General features: G+C 44.1%; 1 protein-coding gene across 4 annotated transcripts in view; it reads left to right on the top strand.

Annotated features, from left to right (window-relative positions):
• Window positions 1–24,079, top strand: part of KLHL32 (kelch like family member 32) — a 390,488-nt gene that overhangs the window by 206,142 nt on the left and 160,267 nt on the right. The window contains exon 1 of one of the 4 annotated variants that reach the window (XM_044291881.1): window positions 18,540–19,903. The exons of 2 other annotated variants lie outside the window; for them this stretch is intronic. In XM_044291881.1, coding sequence (XP_044147816.1) covers window positions 19,829–19,903 — 75 coding nt within the window. In that variant the 5' untranslated portion in view covers window positions 18,540–19,828. Of the gene's footprint in view, window positions 1–18,539; window positions 19,904–24,079 lie in introns of those variants that run through there. One more of the 4 variants, XM_044291883.1, reaches the window with a different exon arrangement.

A 24,079-nucleotide genomic window follows, 5' to 3' on the forward strand; every position in this document is an offset into this window, starting at 1 on the left:
ATCTCACCTCCAAAGTCACTGGCATGCTTGTAACCCCTAATCTTGCCCTTGCTCTTCTTTTTCTAGAAATGGACACATTCCCATTGTATAAGAGAATAGTGATAGCCCACTTATTTCTAGCTACCAAACTGGCCATCTCTAAGAACTAGAAGAGATCTTATTAAATGTTAAAACCACATGATTATATGAATAAATGATTTCATAAGATCATCCTTTTCCCAAATTTGAGATCTCCTGGTACTGTTGGTTTTCATTTCAGTTGTCTGTTTCTTTGCCTTCTAACACTACTTAGAACTATTGAATGCTCTTCTGTATATGGCTAATTATACCCGAGTGTTGTTCGTTCTTTGATATCTTTATCCTATTTGTACACTATTTTCTGTTAAATTTGATATAAGACTCAAAAATATATTGATTTAAAAAAGATTCAGTCTAAATTCATCAGGAAGTATATAATGTAAAAGGGGTTATCTGGTTGTTTACTTAATATTGATGGCCTATCCTTAATTTTAAGGAAACACTCAGACAAAAAATGTATTCTCTGACCTGTTAGAAAGGTACATGATGTAAACTGTAGTGAAGGTAATCTTCTTACCACTGACTGTATTTGTGAGTTATAATCTCCCTTCTCATCCTTAGCTGTGTTATGTGAACAACAATCTGACTTACCAAATAACAGCATCTTATGTGTGGACAGGAAGACACTTCATGTATTCCTGTGGAAGTCTCAATATTAGTCTCATAGGAATGAATGGAGAAGTAACTAACTTCTTGTCCTGTGTCAGTTGGAGAGTCAGAGTGTTGATCACATAAGACAGCTGAGGATCAGAAGGGAGGTTATAACATACAAATACAGTTACTGGTAAAACGATCACTACAGTTTACATCATGTACCTTTCTAACAGGTCAGAGAATAATTTTTTTGTGGGAGTGCTTCTTTAAAATTATTTAGTATTTAGCTCCTATAAGTAAAACAGATGAAAGGTCCACTTTCAAGTGGCCCTGAAAAAATAAAAATATAAATGGACACATGCGGTTGGTGGGTTCAAATTGACAGAAGGCAATGTTATTAGGCAGGGACAACAGAAGTAGCCGTGGCCAGCAATACCATAGTGCAGCACAAAAATACCACCCCAGCAGAACCAAATACCACAGTGCAGAACAAAATACTGCCACCTTGTTTGAGTATTTAACTGTATCAATGTCCTGAGGATGGTGATGCAGTTGAATTCAGGAGGGCACCTGATGCTACTACATGAATTAATGCTGAGAGCATCAGATTGTTGTGTACCTGGTTGATGGCTGTGTGGATGGCTTGGGTGGCCGTCCTGGGCATCGGCCCACCGGACAATTTCCTGTAAGATCTATGGCCAGTCCGTCCCTGCCTGCAGTACCCAAGTCTCAGAAAACCCTTCTAAGGTCTTCTTCACAAACGAAAAATGCCATGAATTTGAAATACTTTCATGATCAATTTTTGGTGTTTTTTTTAAATTTGCAACCTTTTAAAACTGTGTTTTATTCCCCTGCTATTTTTGAAGTCCTATAGAGATACTTATGGAAAAAGACATACTGACAGCATGCTGCATTTTGGTAATTTTCAATCAAAGTATAAAAAAAAAACATCTGTGCATGTAGACTTTTCAGCATTTCTTTATAGACTGTTAAAGCAATTAACATTTCACCGCCACATTTTTAACCTCAAAAATGCAGTGAAACTGCCAACTAATGACAGAAAACGCAGCACAACGCGGCAGAGAAAAATATTTAATGTGAGATTCCATTGATAAAGGTCACTTTAGACCGAAACATTAAGAAAATAGGGGCACATTTATTAAGAGTGGCATTTTACACGCTGGTTTTAATAACGGCCCTGTGCTGGCAGTGTAAAAATGTAAACAAAATAGCCCTCGTATGTGGCTACCTGTTCATTTTGGAAGCCAAGATCAGCAGTGAATCATAAAAGGATAGAAAGTATAAAGGACGGATACAACTTCCCTTTCAAAAGAATTGACTTCTCAAAAGTTATGTGGAATGTGAGGCTGTACCCTTTAGGCTCTTGTTGAAGTTGTGTTGGCACATTTAGCTACCTGGAACCTAGGATTTGTCATGCATTACCCCATTGCCCAAATACTCCTATGACATGGCTTCCACAAAACATATCTTATGTTTTTGTTTGCGATCAGCCTTTGCTGGGGTCACGTGTCTGTTCTATCCAAAGTAAGCCAACAGCAATTTATCAGTGTAACCTGACTTGTGGTCAGGGTTTATTGAGAAGTTGCACATATAAAAACAAAAGAGCAAAAGTAATCCTTGCCCGTCTGCATGGGCAGACTGGCCACTGAAATATTCCGGTGGACCGCTGCCCATGGGGCCACTCAAGCCACCAGCCAGGTACATAAAGATCTGATACTCTGACCATTAATTAATGTAGGAGCATCAGGCATTTATGCACATGGCCAGTGGCCGCAGATACCCTCCTGAATTCAAGTGTATTTCCGTCCTCAGGACAATCAAACAGTATTTTGTGCTGCACTGTGTTATTTGGTTCTGCTGAGGCAGTATTTTGTGCTGCACTGTGTTATTTGGTTCTGCTGAGGCAGTATTTTGCGCTGCAGTATGGTATTTGGTTCTGCTGAGGCAGTATTTTGGCTGCAGTGTGGTATTTGGTTCTGCTGAGGCAGTATTTTGGCTGCAGTGTGGTATTTGCTTCTGCTGAGGCAGTATTTTATGCGGCACAATGTTATTTGCTTCTGCTGAGGCAGAACCAAATAACCAAATCTGCTGCAATGTGTTATTTGGTTCTGCCGAGGCAGTATTTTGTGCTGCACTGTGTTATTTGGTTCTGCCGAGGCAGTATTTTGTGCTGCACTGTGTTATTTGGTTCTGCCGAGGCAGTATTTTGTGCTGCACTGTGTTGTTTGGTTCTGCCGTTGCAGTATTTTGGCTGCAGTGTGGTATTTGGCTCTGTTGAGGCAGTATTTTGTGCTGCAATGTGGTATTTGGTTCTGCCAAGGCAGTATTTTGTGCTGCAGTGTGGCATTTGGTTCTTCTGAGGCGGTTTTTTGTGCTGCACTATGGTATTTGGTTTTGCACTATGGTATTGCTGGCCCTACCTACTTCTGCTGTCACACCATGTGCCAATTTGGACCTGCCTACAACATAGAGCCACTAAGTTCCCAGTCCGCCCCTTCCTGTCTGGTACTTCATAAACAAGTAATAAAGCTCACCATCAGCAGGAGAACTCCCTGACAGCTTACAGAACACTTCCAGTAACGAGCGTGTCCTGTATAGGAATCAAGCTCCATATGTGAGCGTGATTCTTCATTATGGCCACTGCTCGTGTCTCACTAGCGCACAGCAGTATACTAATTTATAATGCTGTGTGTCTCTTCATGACCTTACTGCTGCAGAATTATACTGACAGAATTATGTCAGTATAATTCAATAAATGCAGGTCATGCAGAGACACACAGCATTATAAATCATTATAATGCCATGCGCTCCTGAGAAAAGAGCAATGTCCATAACGGGGAATCATGCTCACACACGGACATTTCTGTAGAGGACATGCTCATCTGTAAGAGGCCTTAGATTAAGGCAACTTTCACATTAGGGGGGTGAACAGCCTGCCGGATCCGTGCTGCCGCTAGAGCACGCGTGCCGCCGGAAGTTCACTCCAGCCCCATTCACTTTAATGCCGAGAGATGGCCGGAATAAAACTACGACATGTCGTAGTTCACACTTCAGTTATTTAATCAGTTATTTCCATCAGTCAGTGTGAGCCAAAACAGGGGGTAGCAGGTCAAAAGCACAGAACAGGTGCAGATGTTTTCATTATACCTAATCTCTGAGTAGGCTTCACTACTGGTTTTGGCTCTCAATAACTGAAGTGTGAACTCAGCTTTAGGGCTCATGCACACAAACATAAGGGCTCAGTGCCCATGCTGCTGTCACGGTCCTGCTCGTGACAGGGACTAGAAGATCGAGGAGGCTGACTGCACGTGATTTATCTGGGAATGAATAGGCCACTCGTGTCCTGACACTATCTGCAGGGCCCTGTTAGGGTTAGATAGGGCTTAGGCTCCTGCGTATGAACATTCCTACCATCAAGGTCTGTTCATACTGTCAGTAGTCAGGGCCCGGATTAGGGACTCACTAGGTGTGACCATTCCCCTATCCATAGTTTCCAGGCCTAATACCTTTCCCCTCTCCCCTCTGTGTTCGGTGTGTAATTAGTTTCCACACCACGCTGCGGCAGCTACGGGTCCGCAATGTATCGGCACTTGCCATGTACACTCTGTGCTGTGGATGTGGGCCCATTGACTTGAACGGGTCCACAAAATACAGCAACAGATAGGACACGTCTTATCTTTTGCTGTGCGGAGGCATGGACCCGAAGCACTTCATAGTGTTGCAGTGGGCTTCCAATCTGTGCCTCCACTCCGCAAAAGATAGAAAATGCCCTATCTTTGGCCATATCTTGCCGATCGTGGTAGCGGAATTTATAACGGAATTCTTAGATAACCCGAAACTTGTACGCCAAAGTTGAAAACAGAAGTTCGTTCATCCATAATCCTGACACAATCCGTATCGTTTGTGTGAAAGAGGCCTAAGGCTGGGTTCACACAGGCGTGTCCGGATTAGGTCCGGATGCGTCCCTGTGTATTGCGGCAAACCCGCGTGATTAGGTACGCAATTGCAGTCAGTTTTGACTGCGATTGCGTTCTGATGTTCAGTTTGTATCGCGCGTGTGCAATTTGTTTTGCACGCGTGTGATAAAAAACTGAATGTGGTACCCAGACCCGAACTTCTTCACAGAAGTTCAGGTTTGGGTTCGGTGCTGTGTAGATGTTATTATTTTCCCTTATAACATGGTTATAAGGAAAAATAATAGCATTCTGAATACAGAATACTTAGTAGGTGGTCAATTGAGGGTTAAAAAAAATTAACTCACCTTCTCCTCTTGATCGCGTAGTTCCCGGTCTCTTCTTTACTTCTTTAATGATGAGCTGTCGGCTAGGACCTGTGGTGACATCAGATCACATGCTCCAATCACATGGTCCATGTGATTGGAGCATGTGATCTGACATCACCACAGGTCCTTTAGCCCACAGCTCATCATTAAAGAAGTAAAGAAGAGACTGGGAACTACGCGATCAAGAGGAGAAGGTGAGTTTTTTTTTTAACCCTCAATTGACCACCTACTAAGCATTCTGTATTCAGAATGCTATTATTTTCCCTTATAACCATGTTATAAGGGAAAATAATACAGTGAATTGACTGTCACCTAGCAACCATGCGTGAAAATCGCACCGCATCCGCACTTGCTTGCGGATGCTTGCGATTTTCACTCAGCCCCATTCAGTTCTATGGGGCCTGCGTGATAAACGCACAATATAGAGCATGCTGCGATTTTCACGCAACGCATAAGTGATGCGTGAAAATCACAGCTCATGTGCACAGCCCCATAGAAATGAATGGGTTCAGATTCAGTGCGGGTGCAATGCGTTCACCTCCCGCATTGCACCCGCGCGGAAATCTCGCCCGTGTGAACTCAGCCTAAGTATCCACCCTCTTGTTAATTAATTACCTCTCCTGCTACTTCACACAGGGGAGGAATCTTGGAGAACTATACCCCTCTTTCTCAACCACTCCTGCATTGGTGTCTCTACATATACATTGTTTCGGGTCTGTTGGGAAGTATGCTGAGCTTCAATGTGTATATGTATCATGGACTGCAGTAACCAACAACATATCTGAGAGGATAAACATCATAAAGGGGAATTGGGGCATGCAACAGTGTGTGTCTGGCAGGCAAGTAGCCATGTCTGGACAAAAGAAAATGCGATGAAACTTAATATGTGCAGTGAAATCTTATTTCTTAATAAAGCCTTATAATGGGGAATATACAGTATGCTTTATCAAGTCATGTGGAAGACATCAGAACTATATGTATTAAAATTACAATCCTAATACCAAACTCCAGCTCCATAAACTCCTAATCAAAACTGGTGGAAAGGAAACTGACTGAGTTGCCCATAGCAAACAAAGGAGCTCTGGAAAATGAAAGCTGCAATCTGATTGGTTGCTAGGGGCAACCAAGCCAGTTCTACTTTACACCAGTTTTGATAAATCTCCCCCAGGGAGTCCTGCTCATTCTTTGCATTCTGCTTTCACATAAGACACTAAACACGTGATACGATGGGAAAAGATAGAAGATGCTGTGTGAAAAATCTAAATATAAGGTGAGAATTTAGAATAACACTGTTTCCTAACTTTTCAACAATCAGCACCAACCAGGGTTTAATATATTCAACTGGCGCATAATAACATTCATTAATATGCACCTGATAAATTATTTAGGTACTCCAGTCTTTGGAGCTGTACTTAGGGTGCTGCCACATTACGTGTTGATTACGCTCGTTTTCTTACAGGAGAGTATCTACCCCCTCATATGAAAATAAACCATGGTTAAAAAACTTGGTTTAAAAACACCATAAAAAAATGCAACATATATTGGGAGAGATTTATCAAAACTTGTGTAAAGGAAAACTGGCTTAGTTGCCCATAGCAACCAATCAGATTCCACCTTTTATTTTCCATAGGAGATCTGCAAAATGACAGATGGAATCTGATTGGTTGCTATGGTCAGTTAATCCAGTTTTCCTTTATCTCCCTCATTGACACTTGTGTTTTTGAGTGAATGTCTTTGGGAAAAAGATTATTACAAAAAACAAAATGGCTGCACACCATTATATATGCAAACAATAGAGCTAAGAAATGGGGGTCATTCTAGATAAAAGTGGTACAATACCGACTATAAATGAATAATGGAAGCTCTTAGCGCACATACGTGTCCGGCCCATCTATCAGGCGTCAAGGTGGCTTCCGCAGATGGGTCCCTATCACTAAAGATACTGCCTCACTTTGGACTTACTTAAGCCTACAATATTCAGGGCAGTGTAGGAACTACTCTGCTGAGAAGTCCCAGGTAGATGGGCGAGTTCAGTCTAAAAGGGGTGCTACCCTCAATATATTGCAAGAAAATTTAGACTAAAACCTAAGCGCTTCCATTATTCATGTATACTCATTTATAGTCGGTATTGTACCACTTTTATCTAGAATGACCCCCATTTCTTAGCTCTATTGGCTGTATATATAACGGTGTGCAGCCATTTTGTTTTTTGTAAGTATGTTTGCTTCATGGATATGCACCTGTGATCCTGAAGGTTTTCTTGCAATATATTTGGGAAAAAGATGCCACAAAATATGGCAAAAAATGCCACTCCCAGAGTATGCCGTTTTTTTTGTTTTTTTTACCCAAAAAACTCAAGTGAAGACAAGCAGCACTAAAAAGGGCATGTTTTTATGGAGTTTAATAATTACTATAGATTTACAGCTGACATCTGGAGGTATCTTTTTGCTTAGAAAATACAGCAAACAAAAAAACAACCCACCCAAAAAAATAATAAAAATCAAATGACTTAAACCCCAAAAAAGACTGCGTGAAAACACTCTTGAAATTTTATATAAAAAATGTATTCAATACCTCGCATTACACTGTATGCACCAAATTTCTTCTGGCTTCCAATGGGTAAAATTCTAGGGTAGCTGGCATAGCAGCTGCTATGGAGCCCAACAACTAAGGGTGGGTTCGCACTAGCGTTATGGCATTCTGTTATAGGTTCCATTTATAACGGAATATAACGGAATGGCCAGATGGAATGCAAAACGGAAGCCTTTAAGAGGCATTTTGTTTTGCTCCGTCCTAATAGAAGTCTATGGGCAAGCATAACGTATCTGTCTGGTTTCCATTATGCAGGACGGAAAAAAAAGTCCTGTCGATCACCAGACGGATCCGTTATGCTTGCCCGTAGACTTCTATTAGGATGGAGCCAAACGGAATGCCTCTTAAAGGCCTCCATTTTGCATTCCGTCTGGCCATTCCGTTATATTCCGTTATAAATGGAACCTATAACGGAATGCCATAACGCTAGTGCGAACCCACCCTAAGGCGCTCACTCAGTAATGAGGCAGTTAATTATGACTATGGAAAAGGGCATGGAAGATTAAATGGAGCCCCTTTTTTAGCTTTACTATGATGTCCAAGGGTTAACCCTCAGTGTGTGAACTCTCTTATCTCTGCACTATTACGTTTTGCTTTCCTGTATTGGGATATAGTTTGTGCATTGTATCTACATGAGACATCACTATATGTTTTTTCCTATGCTGCGAGGCTGTTGTGACATCGCTATGTGTATGATCTTTGTACTGTGACATCACTTACAGTACATCGTCCTTGTACTGTGACATTACTGTGTGAATTATTATTGTACTGTCATCACTGTGTGCATTGTTCTTGTACTGTGACATCACTGCACATTATCCCTATGCTGTAACTTCACTTTGGGCATTATGCTGCTATTATGACATTGCTATGTGTATATTCTCTGTACTCTGGCATGACTCTGTAGCACATTCCCCGCACTGTCATCACAGTGTTTAAAGGGGTTTTTACAAGTTTTTTTTTTTTTTTCCAGATGACCTGATATCCTCTGACTTTTTACTGATTACCCAGTCTGGGTAGGTCATCAGTATCTGATCAGTGGGGTCCGACAATCCAGGACCCCACTGATTGCAGTAGTTCTCTCTGCTCACCAAGCACATTTGGTTGCGGCTGTGCTTGGCATCGCAGTCCGCCCCATTTACTTCAATAGGGCTGAGCTGCACGTAGGCCACGTGACCGATGAATGTGAAAAGCTGGAGAAGGCTGCAGCACTACTGCGAGCACCACTGCCTTCTCAAATAGCTGATCGACGGGGTACCGGGTGTTGGACCTCCACCGATCAGATACTGTAAAAACACTTGGAAAACCACTTTAATATTCATGTACCGTGACATCACTGTGCAAATTATTACTGAACTGGCATCACTGTGTGCATTGTTCTTATACAGTGGCATCACTGAGTACATTATTCCTGTACTTTTATATCACTATGCACATTGTCCCTGTGCTATATATTCACTTTTAGCATGTGGCATTACTGTGTGTATGATCACCATACTGCAACATCACTGTGTACATTTTCCCAGTCATCACTTTGTTTATTATGAAGGCACTGTGACATCATGGTGATTTATTGTAGTGTGACATCACTATGTGTATTATCTTTGTAATGTGACATCACTGTGTGCTTTATACCTAGGCATTAAGGAGACCAAAGTAATAGGGGCACATTTACTAAAGTGTCGCCGCTTGCTTTCATGAGTAAAATGCCTGTTTACGACTGTCTTATTTTTTAAGTCTCATTTACCAACTGTTTTTGCGTCTGTTTTGGAGGCATTTGCGCTTGTTGTGCCTATTTTGAGTTTTAAGACAAGTTCAGACGTTGTCTAAATTTTGCACCTCATTTCAGTCATTTATGTAGATCTGCCATATTTTGCGACAGATTGTGTCGTAAAAACAGTCTAATATCTACACCACCCCATGGCTGGCATACTTTTCTGTCTCTGTTTTAAGTGGTGAGTTGCGCCACAATTTGCCTACTTTCATGGAGACGTTTGCCAAAATTCAGCTCACTTGTGCCACATTTTCATGCTCATACTATTTAGACCAGTTTAGTGAATCTGAATCTGTGCTAGACCTCCTGCACACAAACGTATTTGTTCTGTTCCGTGCATTGGGGACCGCAATTTGCGGTCCCCAATGCACGGGCAACCTCAGTGCGGCCGCCGAGATAGATCCAGACCCATTCAACTTGAATGGGTTGGCATCCGTCCATTCCGCAAAAAGATAGAGCAAGTTTTATCTTTTTGCGGCATGGAAGTCTGGAACGGAACCCCACGGAAGCACTCTGTAGTGCTTCTGTAGTGTTCCGTTCCGCACCGTTCTGCATCTCTGGATTTGCGGGCCCATTTAAGTCAATGCGGAATGCACACGGAATGGTGCCTGTGTATTGCGGATCCGCATATGCGGTCCGCAATACGGCAACGGGACACCTACGGTTGTGTGCAGGAGGCCTTACAAGAAAACGACCACTAGGTGTCAGACCTAAACCAAAAAAGACCAACCAGGTTTAATAATGGATAATAAATGAGGCGCAAATTCAAGACAGACTTTGCCAATACGTCTGGGTTTTGTTTTACTCCAAAAAAAGGTGAGCTTAGTAAATGTGCCTCATAGAGTCCATTCACATGACCATATATTCGGTTCATATCCAATGTGCATTTTATGTGGATTAGATGCAGACCCATTCATTTCAATGGGGCCTCAAAAGATGTGGACAGCATCCCATGTGCTGTCCACATCCCTATGTCTGTTCCGCAGCCCCATAAAACTATAGAAAATGTCCTATTCTTGTCCATTTTGTAGAAAAGAATAGGGAATGTGCGGTACTTCAAAATGTGGGACGCACATGGCCTGTATCCATGCTTTTTGGATCCGCAATTTACGGACCGCAAAACGTATACGTTCGTGTGAATGGACCCTAATTAGAATTGTTTTATGTTCTGAACTTGCTGCTGAAAGTGTTCATGGTAGAGTGTGGCTAAATTCCAAGTTTTGCTATGGGGTCCTAAGGCTATTTGGTACAGCCTCTGACCCACCAATGTGAAATGTCATTGCATGTTATACAATTGTAGGTGGCACTTAGGATTTCCCCAGTGTCAAATGGCTTGGTGAGTGTTTGGAATCAGCAAAGTCTCCTGATAAAAGTTAGTATTAATATACAAAATAATTTGTGGTGAACAAACAAATTATATAGATTTGATACATGTTTTCCTAAAGATATTAAACATTTTTGTGATACTTTTAATGTACAAAAAAAACATATGTTAACAGATGCCTAAGACAGATGCCAAAAAGTATATGTTAACGTATACTTTTTTTTGCAGGACGCTACAGGATCGGAAAGCGTAGTGTACCATGTATGACAAAAACACTATATGAATCCACCCTAACTCAGGATAAGAACAGATTGGAGGAGATTTAGTAACAAAAAAAAAGTCCAAAAAGGGGGCTGTTTTTAACCCTTCCTGACTAGATGATTTTCTGTTTTTTTCTCTTTGTTTTTCCCTTCCTACTTTCCCAGAGCCATTACTTTTTTGTATTTTTCCGTTCACGCAATCGTATGAGGGCTTGTTTTCTTGCGCTTTATACATAATGGCATCATTTAACATTGCATATGATGTATTGGAAAGCTGGAAAACAATTCCAAATGGGGTGGAATTGGAAAACAAAATGCAATTTCGCCCCAGTTTTTTTTTCTCGCTTCATTTTTATAGCGCTCCCTGCGCAGTAAAACTTACCTGTTACCTTCATTCTCCAGTTCAGTATGATTATAGCAATACCATATTTATATAGTTTTTCTTTTGATTTAACACAGATAAAAATTTAAACTGGAAAAAATGAATTGTTTCTTTGCATCGCGATATTCTGACCGCCATAAATAATCTTTTATATTTACGTCTACGGGGCTGTGTGAGGGCTCATTTTTGTGGGGCAATATGCAGTTTCGTTGGTATTGTTTTGAGGTGTGTATAACTCAATTTTTTTGATAGGTGAAGGGACAAAAAATTGTGAATTGGCTCTTTTGATTTTTTTCTATGGTGTTCACTTTACAGGATAGCTGTTTATATTTTTGGCACAGTGCCAAGCAAATGATCTTTATTTCTTTATTGTTTATTTTTATTATGGGGAAAGAGGGGTGATTAGAATTTTTATATTTTTAAAAACTTTTTGTTTACATTTTTTTTAAGTCCCCCTACTGGACTTTAAAGGGGTTATCCCATGACTAATGTAAAAAATTACAGACATCATATGGTACATGGCAGTCTCTTTCTAACAAAGCTAGAACCAGTCCTGTTCCTTATGGATCCAGAGATCTCCCCAAGTATTGCTCTGCTAGATTTACATCAAGCTTGCAGCTTAAGTAGAGTGTCTTTTCCGCTGAAGATCAGGGGGCATTTCCATTCTGCTGGAGCTTTCTCCCTATCACAGCTCAGGAGGCAGTTGAAGGATGAAACTGAGCATGTGTAACCTTCTCAGTGAGCAGGACAAAGAAATAAGAAAAAGAACAAAGAGCAGGTGGCGCTATACAGATACATTTTATTGAAGAAATATTCAGATCCAGGTGCTGGTTTGAAAACTATAGAATATTTTTAATGGCACAACCCTTTTAGCATGGGTTCCACACAGCGCTTTTACCATAGACTGCAACTATTTACCATTGTAGTCTATGGAAGATTCACGCACTCCAGAGGAACATAGCTGTGGCAGGCCTTGGAGCATTTAGAAGGCCTGAGTCTGCTATAGCAACTGACCTACTTCCTCAATCTTGCAATTGACCACAGCATCTGAGGAGTTAAAAGTCCATGAACGGCGTTATCGGTGATGGCAGACTTTACCTCTGAGTGTCTGTTGTGTAAAAAAGCAGGCCCCCCGGGGCTATAGCACCATCTTTAAAGACCTGACATGTGTCGTATATGTAAGATAAATGTCAGGAAGGGGTTAAAAAGTGCCTAGAAAAAGAGGAATTGTAAAATATGCCATTTATTAAAATGTGCAACATTTATTTGCACAGATTATTGGTGTAAGTTGTAGTGAGGTTGTGTATTGAAGAGTAAAGTATCTAACCTGTTAGCAAGTTACATTGACTATATTTCCTTGGGCAGTCCTGATGACTTTGGCTCAGTTCCTAGTTTTATCCCATCAATACTACTAAATACATAGAAGCTCCTTGATATCTTTTTGATAAAAAGGTACCCTGAGATAAAGCTGCTGTGTAAAAGTAAATTCCCCATTAAAAGTGGCTTGTCTGACCCAGGAAGAAATGAAGCGGTGTCTTAACCCGTACAGTACCAGCGCCATAAATGCTGACTTTGGGCTGGACAAAAACCACTCCATGCAGTGGTATATGTCCAGCCAAAACCCTGCATTTATGCCAGATCACCCAACGCTGGATCCCATTATAGCCAATGGGGATCCAGCGGTACATGGTCATGTTCAGCAATGCCAGATACGGTTAGCTCCGGTAGCCTGATCCTTTGCAGGATCAGGCTAACTGAATTCAAAAGTAACTGTGAACAGGGCCTTACTGCATTAGGGTACATGCACATGTTGAGGTTGATAGGTTATCAGTATCTTATCTGTGAGGGTCTGACAGCTGGGATCCCTGCCAGTCAGTTGTTTGAGAAGGCATCGGCGCTCACAGTAGTGTCGCGGCCTTCACTGTGCTCACCAAGGCAGTGCCGTACATTGTATAGCGGCTGTGCTTGGAATCGCACTCAGCCCCATTTACTTGAGTGGGACTGAGCTGTGTCTAGGCCACGTGACCGAAGAATATGTCGTCACTGGCATAGGATAGGCTGCGAGAAGGCAGCGGCGCTACTGCGAGCCCCACTGCCTTCTCAAGCAGCTGATCGGCGGGGGGAAGAGGATGAGCTCATCCTCATTCAAATTCATTATTTCTTGGCAGCACTGTGCTGTTTACACACCACAATGTGCTGCGATGGTTGAGGTGTCTGCCCCAAAGATCCGTTCACCCAATGAATGAACATTTCGCTTGTTCTTCGGGTGATCTGCAGCATCTTTACACGGACAAATTATTGGGAATGAATGTTCATACAAATGCTGGATCCCGATAATCTGCCTAACAATTGGGCAGTGTAAATGAAGCTTTACACATCATAGCTCATATCTGGGGGTTCCAGCAGGGGGACTCATTGTGTTCTGCTTATTGTCAAGGGATTTTTCTAAAGGCCCCTTTACACTGCTCAACTATGCAGATGATTGTTAGGAAGGAAGCATTCCTTCCCGACAATCGACGTCTCGTCAGTGAAGGAGACCGCCTTTTTAAATGCTTCGCTCGATTCCATGCAGAATCATTGTTTGCTGGCAACAGAGTGCTGTTTATACGGCACAATTTGCTGCTGAGAAACAATGATTTAGATGTCCGCATGAACGATTCTATCACCAGATGAACAAGCGTTTCACTCTTTATCGGCAGAGTAAGGCTACTTTCACACTAGTGCTTGATCGGATCCGTTCTGAACGGATCCGATCATATTAATGCAGACGGAGGCTCCGTTCAGTACGGATCCGTCTGCATTAATAACTTAGAAAAATTTCTAAGTGCGCAAGATGCCTGAGCGGATCCGTTCAGACTTTCAATGTAAAGTCAATGGGGGACGGATCCACTTGAAGATTGAGCCATATGGTGTCATCTTCAAGCGGATCCGTTCCCATTGACTTACATTGTAAGTCTGAACGGATCCGCTCACCTCCGCACGGCCAGGCGGACAGCTGAATGCTGCAAGCAGCGTTCAGCTGTCCTCCTGGCCGTGCGGAGGCGAGCGGAGCGGAGGCTGAACGCCGCCAGACTGATGCAGTCTGAGCGGATCCGCTCCATTCAGACTGCATCAGGGCTGGACGGCTGCGTTCGGGTCCGCTCGTGAGCTCCTTCAAACGGAGCTCACGAGCGGACCGACGAACGCTAGTGTGAAAGTAGCCTAATACGAATGCTCATTAGCAATAATGTGCCTGAACATCAGGCAGTCTAAAGGGGCCTAAACTATTAAAATTTGCAAAGTCTATCAGTATATTCATCATATACCAGTGATGGTGAACCTTTTAGAGACTGCCTGTGCTGTTCATAGTGTGCCCTGCGCTGATAAATTACAGGATTTCCAAGGTGCAGGTGCCCACAGAGAGGACTCTGAGTGCCGACTCTGGCACCAGTGTCATAGGTTCACCACCACTGTATATATATACTGTATAATTGTGGCAGTTTTTTTAGCCAGAGCTAAAAGCGGATTCAAAAGGAAATATATGTTCCAAAATATATTTATTGAAAAAAATGCACAATAAAGAGAAACAACTTTGGCAAATAAGCAACTTCCATCATGCAGACTTCAACAATAAATTTTATACTGCTGTTTAGTGAGTCATTATGTCATATTCCTGACTCACTGGTTACATGGTGTGAAGAACGCAGGGACCAATATCTTCTAGGCCATGTAAATGTTGGACTCGGCGTCCTTCAGACATTGGAGTTTACCCATGTAACCAATGATTTTGTATTAAATAAAGAGATATAAAGATGTTTCATCTGTAAGTCGTGAGTATAACATAATGACTCAGTAAACAACAATATCGATTTTATTGTTGAAGTCGACATGATTGAATTGCTGTGATTTGGAGCAGAGCTCCCCATGTGGATTTATTGATAGGTGTGGCTATATTCTGGATTATGGTCAAATAAGCAACTTGTCAGAACTTGTGCTTAATGCAAGGATGCATAACAATAACAATGAATTATTTTATATATAAAGCAGTAATAACTACAGATGACATATCATATTATATGTAATAACAAAAGAAAAGAAAATAGAAAGAATATAGCAACTTGTCAGAAAGAAATTGTCCTTAATGCAAGGATGCATAACAATAACAATGAATTATTTTATATATAAAGCAGTAATAACTACAGATGACATATCATATTATATGTAATAACAAAAGAAAAGAAAATAGAAAGAATATAGCAACTTGTCAGAAAGAAATTGTCCTTAATGCAAGGATGCATAACAATGACAATACATAATTTTATTTGTGGTCAGGACCTGACGAGTGGAAGATGCCCAACCACCACCCCCCTACCTGATTGGCCTGAGGTGTGCCTTGGCCTCACTAGGTCGGTATGCCTGAAAAAGGGGGCATACCCTGAATGTGATGGTTGAAATGACTGAATGAAGAATGGGAATGGGTGGGCAGGGGACGTCCGAATGCAGACGTGCTGCCTGGGAGAGCCGGACTGCTTAAGACAGGTACTGGCCCCTCCCACAAATCCAGGCTAGCCTGCGGCCAGCCTTAACACTTGTGGTCAGGACCTGACGAGTGGAAGATGCCCAACCACCACCCCCCTACCTGATTGGCCTGAGGTGTGCCTTGGCCTCACTAGGTCGGTATGCCTGAAAAAGGGGGCAAAACCCACCAGTGAGGGAAGGATTGGCCTGACGTGCTACTCTGCCAACTTACTGAATGCTTGGACCAGCTCTGCTTGTGGCTCCGGGATATACCGCACAAAGCACCCCGAGCGCCAGCGCCCCAAGTGTTTGATGATATGCGCAGGAACTCCATGCTTGGACGCTGCGGATGCCGCACCGATGCGGAAAGAATGCCCCGAGAATTGAGCCGGATTCAAACCTACACTGGTCAACAGGATGCGAATATGTTTGATGAACTGGCTGGACGTCAGTGGACCAACCGGAAATGGAAGTAATGGGTCGGTGGGGCTGTGAAGACTAAGGGCCAGCAAGAGGTTGTCCAAGACTGTCACTGGACACCATGCGTTTGTGGTCTGAAAGAACTTAACTACATGGCCGGGACCTACCTGCCTTGTTTTGATGTGAGGCAACTGCAAATGAAAATTACTGCCCATCCTTACTAAGTCTCCCTTGTGGAGAGCCACCGCCCCTTGTCTGGCCTGTGTCACTTCACCTGGTCTTAAAACCCGTAAAACGCCAAGTACATAGCTGCCTTGATCACCAGGCTGGGAAGGACTCCGAATGGTGACAGTGTGAGGACTTCCGACAGGCTACGAAACGTGTCCCCCGAAATCGGTTGACGGACCGACTTGACCGTGACCTGGCTTTTCTGAATGCCTCTGAGGATGGCCTTGATCGGGTGAGCAGAAAATATAGAGGGTCTGTCTGGCTCTTGAAGTGCCAAAAAATGCTGCACCCCAGCCAAATATAGCCTAATGGTGTTGTAGGATAAAGCCAATACCGAGTGACAATAAGACACGAAAGCCACCATATACTTGACCTGACCAGTGTCACCCCTAGGATATAGCAACTGGAAGTCTAAGAAAACCACCCACGCTCGGCGGTATGACCTCAATGTACTGATCGACAAAGACTTTGTAATGAGTGAACTGGCGACCACCATCAGCGAGTTTAGTCCAAGACCAGCAGCCGCCAGTCCGGAACCGGGGTGCCCACTGAGTCTGCTTCTGGGTTCTGTAAGAAAAAGCGTGTAAAATCAAAGCGAGATAAAGCATCAGCTGCAATATTGCTCACCCCGTCCAAAAACAGGGCATGAAAATGAAACCCCTGTTCCAGGGCTATCCAGGTCAACCTACGCATGAAAGACATGATGAGTAACGATTTAGATCTACCCTTGTTAATGATCTCTGCAGTCGCCATGTTGTCAGTGTGGAAAACCACCGTGTGACCCGACCACCTATGCCCCCAAACTATAGCAGCTGCTACTATAGGATAGATCTCGAACAATGCCGACGTCTGAGAAAACCCCGGCATCTGTAGTACATGCGTGGGCCATGAGCCGGCGAACCAATGTGAGCCAAATATGGCCGCAAAACCTATCGAGGCAGCTGCGTCTGAAAATACGTGTGGAGAATCAGACGTGGCCCTTGGAATGAACATGGAAATGCCATTCCACCCGCTGAGAAATCTGTCCCACATGAACAGATCTGCTCGGGCGTTGGCATTAAGATGCACTGATGCGTCCAAATCACTGGTCTGTTGGAGTAGGACTAGCAATCTAGAAATAAATGATCTACCCTGAGGAATGATCCTCATGGCGAAGTTTAACATACCCAACAGAGACTGCAATTCTCTCTTGGTGCAAACCTGCGACGTGAGCAAGGAACGGACACCTAACTTGATCCTGTCGAGTTTGTCTTGTGGCAGACTGGCCGACATGTCGCGTGAATCCAGGGAGATCCCCAAGAATGTGACAACCTGCGCAGGCCCTTCTGTTTTGTGGGCAGCAACCGGAATGTTTAACTCCTTGAAAACTTGCAAGAGAATCTGCAAGTCAACAGGCGCCCGTGAGGGTTCTTCTATCAACAGAAAATCATCCAGGTAGTGAATGACATTCTGGCAAGCCCGTACTTCCAACAAAATCCATTCCAGAGCCTGCGCTAACTTATCAAACAGACTGGGGCTGCTCTTGGAACCAAACGTCAACTTGGTGGCGAAATAGTAAGCATCTCTCCATTTGATGCCATGCCACTGCCAGAGAGATGGGCTAATGGGCAGCAGTTTGAACGCATCAGAGACATCTGCTTTGGACAGCCAAGCACCCCTGCCTGTCTGTAGAATGACCTGGATAGCCTGGTCCACGGAAGTGTACTTCAATGAAAATTCCTCAGACGGAATCAATGAGTTGAGACTAGGAACGTGAGAAGAATGTGGAGCAGACAAGTCATAAATCAAACGAAATTTATTGGAGTATTTCCCCTGTACCACCCCCACCGGGCTCACCCTCCATGTGAAAAAAGGAGAGGACTGGAAAGGACCAATTATGAAGCCCTTCTCCAGCTCACTTGCCAACAGCAGATCCACCAGGTCAGGACGTCTAGAAGCCGACTGCAGGTTGGGGCATTCATGAGTCTGCTGAGGTAAGGCGATGAGCCCGGTGTGGAACCCCCGTGAAAATCCTTCCACCAAAAAAGCGCGGAACGACTGCACCGGATGAAGTCGCAGCAGCTGGTCTAGAACCTCGACATTCACCCGGCTCAGTCATGCCGGCTTCACGGTGCAGACTGTGACCGGATGTGCCCTAAAACATGTGGCACAGATGTGCAGGAGCCTGCACTGGCTGAAATTGCAGACAGCATAGTTGAAGTTGTTGCAGAGCTGGGCTTTCCCCAAGTAATGAATGGGTCTCCCCAGTTTGTCAAACTGGGTAGCCTGCTGGCTGGGACCCGGGTTGATCCCGCCTCTGGAGGTACTGGGGGCAAGGACACAAACTCTTCAATGTCTGAAGGCTGAGACATGACGACTGCAACCACACAACAACAACAGAGAAAGGGAGAGAGGAGGGGAAAAAGAAAACAAAAACAACCTGTTAACCCTACGACCTGCTGCCCATAAGCCGACAGACAAGGTGACAGAATCTAAACCCCCCCCCCCCAGCAGCGTGGAACGTTTTAACGAGAAGCCGACGAGGCTGACAGGGAGTATGATAGTCGTTTCCACTGACGTATGAGACGAGCCCGAGTTTGTCTGAATCTGTGACGTGGCAGATTCATTAAAAACGAACACTGCGGGCTAACGAACCTACAGACGTGGTAGGTGATGTATGTAAGTATAGGATTTGTGGAAAACAGACCGTATGACGTATGACACTATTCTACGAGATGATGCGAGGTGTCTCTGTCTGTCGTGCGAGAGTGTGGCTGTACTAGCGAATGTACCTATGCTAGTGGTGTATGCACGAAGTTTGGTGGAAAAAGGTTCCTACCCCTTTTTTTTTTTTTTTTTTTTTATTAAACAATCCACCTATTTTTTTTTTTTTTTTTTCCTTCTTTATTTAACAACCCACTTTTTTTTTTTTTTTTTTTTTCCGTCAAACTGGCTGATGTGCAAACTATGTGTCTAAGGTATGTATGTAGTGTATGTGAAGAGTGTCAAACATGTGCACCACCAGCAACCTTGTAAGTAATCAACCCAGTAATGGCACCAGGACCCAGCTACCAGAGTTTTAACCTGCTGAGCCCAGATGACTCGCAGCCCCTGTGTAAACTTTAAATGCAGGTTATGTTGAAAAGGCAGTGAGCTCCAACCATGTGACAATGCTGCCCCCTGGTGCCAAAACTTGAATTGCATGTGCCTGAACGTAGTGAGGAGAAGCGATCCTCCGGCACACTTCCACCTCTCTTCACACCCTCCTACCCTCCCCCACGTTGCCACACTGCCCAAACAAACCAGTTATCCTGGACAACGATCTTTAACAGCTGCAGACTGAAGGGAAAGGTACACCCGGCTTCTCTGAGGACCCACTCGTGCAGGACGCTTGCTGATGACGTCACACCCGGAAGTAGCAGACGTCCGAATGCAGACGTGCTGCCTGGGAGAGCCGGACTGCTTAAGACAGGTACTGGCCCCTCCCACAAATCCAGGCTAGCCTGCGGCCAGCCTTAACACATATATAAAGCAGTAAGAACCATAGATTACATATCATATTTATACGTTATAATAAGAGAAAAGAAAATAGAAAGAATATAAAAAATCGATTGGTCAGTCACAAGTACGACTAATACAGTATATACACTACTCAAAAAACGTTAGGGATATTGGCTTGTGGTTGAAATTTCAGGATAAACCTAAAATGTAATCTAACTTTTACAAATTAACTTAATGTGACCTTCTCTAAACTTTTGAATGCACATGTCCAACTGTTCAGTGTTTCAGTACTTTATGCACAACTTGCTGTTCTCTAACAATGAGCTTAAGGGCAAAATTCACAACAGTTGTTTGATCCATGAATCGTCCAATAAATTTCCTGGTTCAATTAGAATTGGTATTTGAACAGTCCTCCTCAGCATGCTGTTCACATTTTGACATCATGAGACCAAGATGACACACAACTCCAGGCACATTTAAGTGAGAGGCACCCAAGTGTCACATAAGACCATTAGAAACTGTTTACATCAGCATGGTCTGCATGCTAGACGACTGGCAAGGGTACCTGACCACACAGACATCATCGCCAGTGGCCAATCTATGGGAATGGCTGCTGGAGACTGGGGTACCTCAAATGGAGTGGCCTGCACTTTCTCCAGACCTGAATCCTATTGAAAACCTATGGGATCAGCTGAGTCGCGTGTATAAGCTTGTAACTCTCTTCTCCAGTCCCTTAATGACATGAGGAACGCCCTTTAAGAGTGGGATGCCATGCCTCACCAGACAAAAAGTCGAGCTGTGAACAGCATAAGACTTCATTGTCAAGCTATAATTGATACTTAAGGCCACATGACAAGTTATTGAGACACTGCCGTTTTTTGTGGGGGTATACCCACCTCTGTTGTTGGCATTTGTTTCAATAACTTGTTTGAGATGAGGAAATCACCATTGCATGCTTCTACTTAAATGCCCTACTTTCATTATATAATATCACTGTAGTGCAAACTTTTTTACGTTTTCCATAAATTTCATCTGAAAGCCTAATATCCCTAACTTTTTATGAGTAGTGTAATTAAAATGACTAAAGGGCCCTTTACACTGGCTGACAATCGAACAGATCATCGTTAACCAGTGTTACTAGTAATGATCGTTAGCGATGATCTGGCAATAATCGCCAATTACCTTATGAAGGAGTAAAACGCTTATTCACCGGGTAATTTTATCTTTTGTGCAGCACAAAAGATCATTGTTTCCCAGTGGCAGATCGTGCCACTGGGAAAGTCGGTATGGGGAAGAGAGATGGCATTAGCGATCACTCCTCCCCATACTCTGGAGGAGATCGGTGCATTTACATGTCTCCTCCACTAGCAATCAGTAGATTGTCGGGAAGGAACATTTTATTCCCAACAATCTGCTAGATCGCCATCCCGTGTAAAGTGACCTTAACCGCTTGCCGCACACCTAACGCCGAAAGGCGTCATTGCTGCGGCGCTCTCAGGCTACACTAACGCCGATTGGCGTCATCTCGCGTGAGCCGAGATTTCCTGTGAACGCGCGCATACAGGAGCGCGCGTTCACAGGATCGCGTAGTGCACAAGTTCATCTACAGCCTGCCGGCCGCGATCATTGGCTGGCAGGCTGTAGATTTTTAAATCGACCAATGAAATGGTTATGTCAGACGCTATTTTGAAAATAGCGTCTGATATAACTGCTACCTGCTCCTCTGGTGGTCCCTTTTGCTTGGATCGACCACCAGAGGACACAGGCAGCTCTGTAAGTAGCACCAAATCACCACACTACACATTAGATATTACCCTGTCATTTATTAACCCCTTATTTAGCACCTGATCACCCATATTAGACTCCCTGATCACCCTGATCACCCCCTTATCCACCCCCCTGTCATTGATCACCCCCCCTGTAAGGGTCCCTCATCCCTGCCAGGTAGTTAGCTACTTGCTAGGTAGTTTAGCGCCCAGCCCACCGCACCGCAGTCACTGATTAGTCGCTGATTAGCGTAATCGCTGTCGCTAATCAGCACTAGTACTATATAGTATCTCTAAGTGATCAATACTGATCGCAATCAGATCTATATCAGTACATTAGGGTCACCTTAGGTTCTACAAAAAACGCAGTGTTCGCCCGATCAGGCCTGATCTTGTGCCCACACTTGCGTTCAGTCCGCCCCACCGCAGTGACAGAATTTTAATTTTTATGATCATTGCAAAAACAGAGTAAAATCGCTGCGCCGCTATAAAAGATCACTTTTGAGCTTTTTGGATCTTTATTAGCGATCGCAGCTTTACTTCGCAAGCACTCCTTTTTACTAGGTAGGTTTGCTCTTTTTCCCGGGTAGTCTCAGAGGAATACCCCCTAAATTTAGTGAACCCAAAATGTCAAACAAGGGGTATTCCGCTGAAGAGGCCTACAGGATTCTGGCCGTGACGGATAAAAGCGATGGGGACGCCTCATCTGCTGAATCCAGTGGTTCAGAATATGAACCTGTAGACAGCAGTGGCACTCTAACCGCTAGCGAAGATGACGAGGTAGAAGTCCCTGCTATGGTCAGGTGTACCCGATCCCATGTCAGAGTTCTGCATACCCCGCATGATGATTCTCATTTGCAGCAGAGTGGTGCTAGCGCTGATCTTGTTTATGGTGCAGCATACACCAGCAGCGCAGCACACCCTGGACCTTCTACCAGCACTGCCGTATTCCCTGGTGAAGTGGCGAGCACCAGAAGGGCAGTTCCAGCTGGTACGGTGGCACGTGCAATAACTCCCCTGTCGCAGCCACCGCGTTCACGGGCCCGTAGAACCCTTAGTCTCCCAGAGGTGCTGGCAAATCCTAATTGGCAATCCCCTGCTTCCGCCGCACCCGTATTGCCCCCCTTTCACCTCCCAGTCTGGAGTTCGCGTGGAGACGGCTCATTTAGGATCGGCCCTTCAGTTTTTTTAGCTGTTCTTCACCGTGGATCTCTATGACCTAGTTGTGGCAGAAACCAACCGCTACGCCACACAGTTTATTACCGCCAATCCGGAAAGCTTCTATGCCCAGCCTTTCTGGTGGAAACCAGTCACAGTTTCCGAGTTTAAATTTTTTTGGGGCCTTCTCCTCAGCATGGGTCTAACTTAAAAAATGTATTGCGGTCATATTGGTCTAAAGACCCAATACATTACATGCCCATGTTCTCTGCTGCAATGCTAGGGCGCATTTTGAGGCCATCATGTGCTTTATGCATTTCGCTGACAATAGCACCTGTCATCCAAGAGGCCACCCTGCTTATGACCGGCTCCATAAAATTCGGACCCTCATAGACCATTTGTCATCCAGATTTGCAGATGCGTATACCCCTAATCAAAACATCTGCATAGACGAGTCCCTAGTACATTCTACCGGGCGCCTTGGCATAAAACAGTACATCCCCAGAAAGCGCGCCCGGTATGGGGTCAAACTGTATAAGCTCTGTGAAAGGGCCACAGGCTATACATATCGTTTTAGGGTCTATGAGGGAAAAGACTCAAAACTGGAGCTGGTCGGATGTCCTGACTACCTGGGGAGCAGTGGCAAGATTGTCTGGGACTTGGTGTCACCCTTACTCCACAAGGGGTACCACTTATACGTGGACAATTTTTACTCAATCGTGGCCCTCTTTCGGCACTTACATCTAGTCGGAATTCAATGCTGTGGCACCGCGCGACCTAGTCGCCGGGGCTTCCCCCAACGGCTCGTTAGTACCCGACTTTCACGGGGGGAGAGGGCTGCCTTGTGTGACCAAGAACTGCTCGCGGTGAAGAGGAGGGACAAGAGGGACGTTTACCTTCTGTCCACCATTCACGCAGACACGACTGTACAAATTGAAAGGGCAACTGGAGTCATTGTGAAACCCCTCTGTCCACGACTATAACCTTCACATGGGAGGGGTGGACTTCAATGACCAGATGTTGGCTCCCTATTTAGTTTCCCGACGCACCAGACACTGGTATAAGAAGGTGTCTGTATATTTGATCCAATTGGCGATGTATAATAGTGTTGTTCTCTACAGTAAGGCTGGGAGAACAGGATCCTTCCTGAAATTCCAGGAAGAGATCATTTCTGAAATCCTGTATCCAGGAGGGTCCGTGCCCCAAGGCCCTGATGTAGTGAG

The sequence above is a fragment of the Bufo gargarizans genome, chromosome 4, assembly GCF_014858855.1.
Source record: "Bufo gargarizans isolate SCDJY-AF-19 chromosome 4, ASM1485885v1, whole genome shotgun sequence".
In the NCBI taxonomy this organism is placed as follows: domain Eukaryota; kingdom Metazoa; phylum Chordata; class Amphibia; order Anura; family Bufonidae; genus Bufo; species Bufo gargarizans.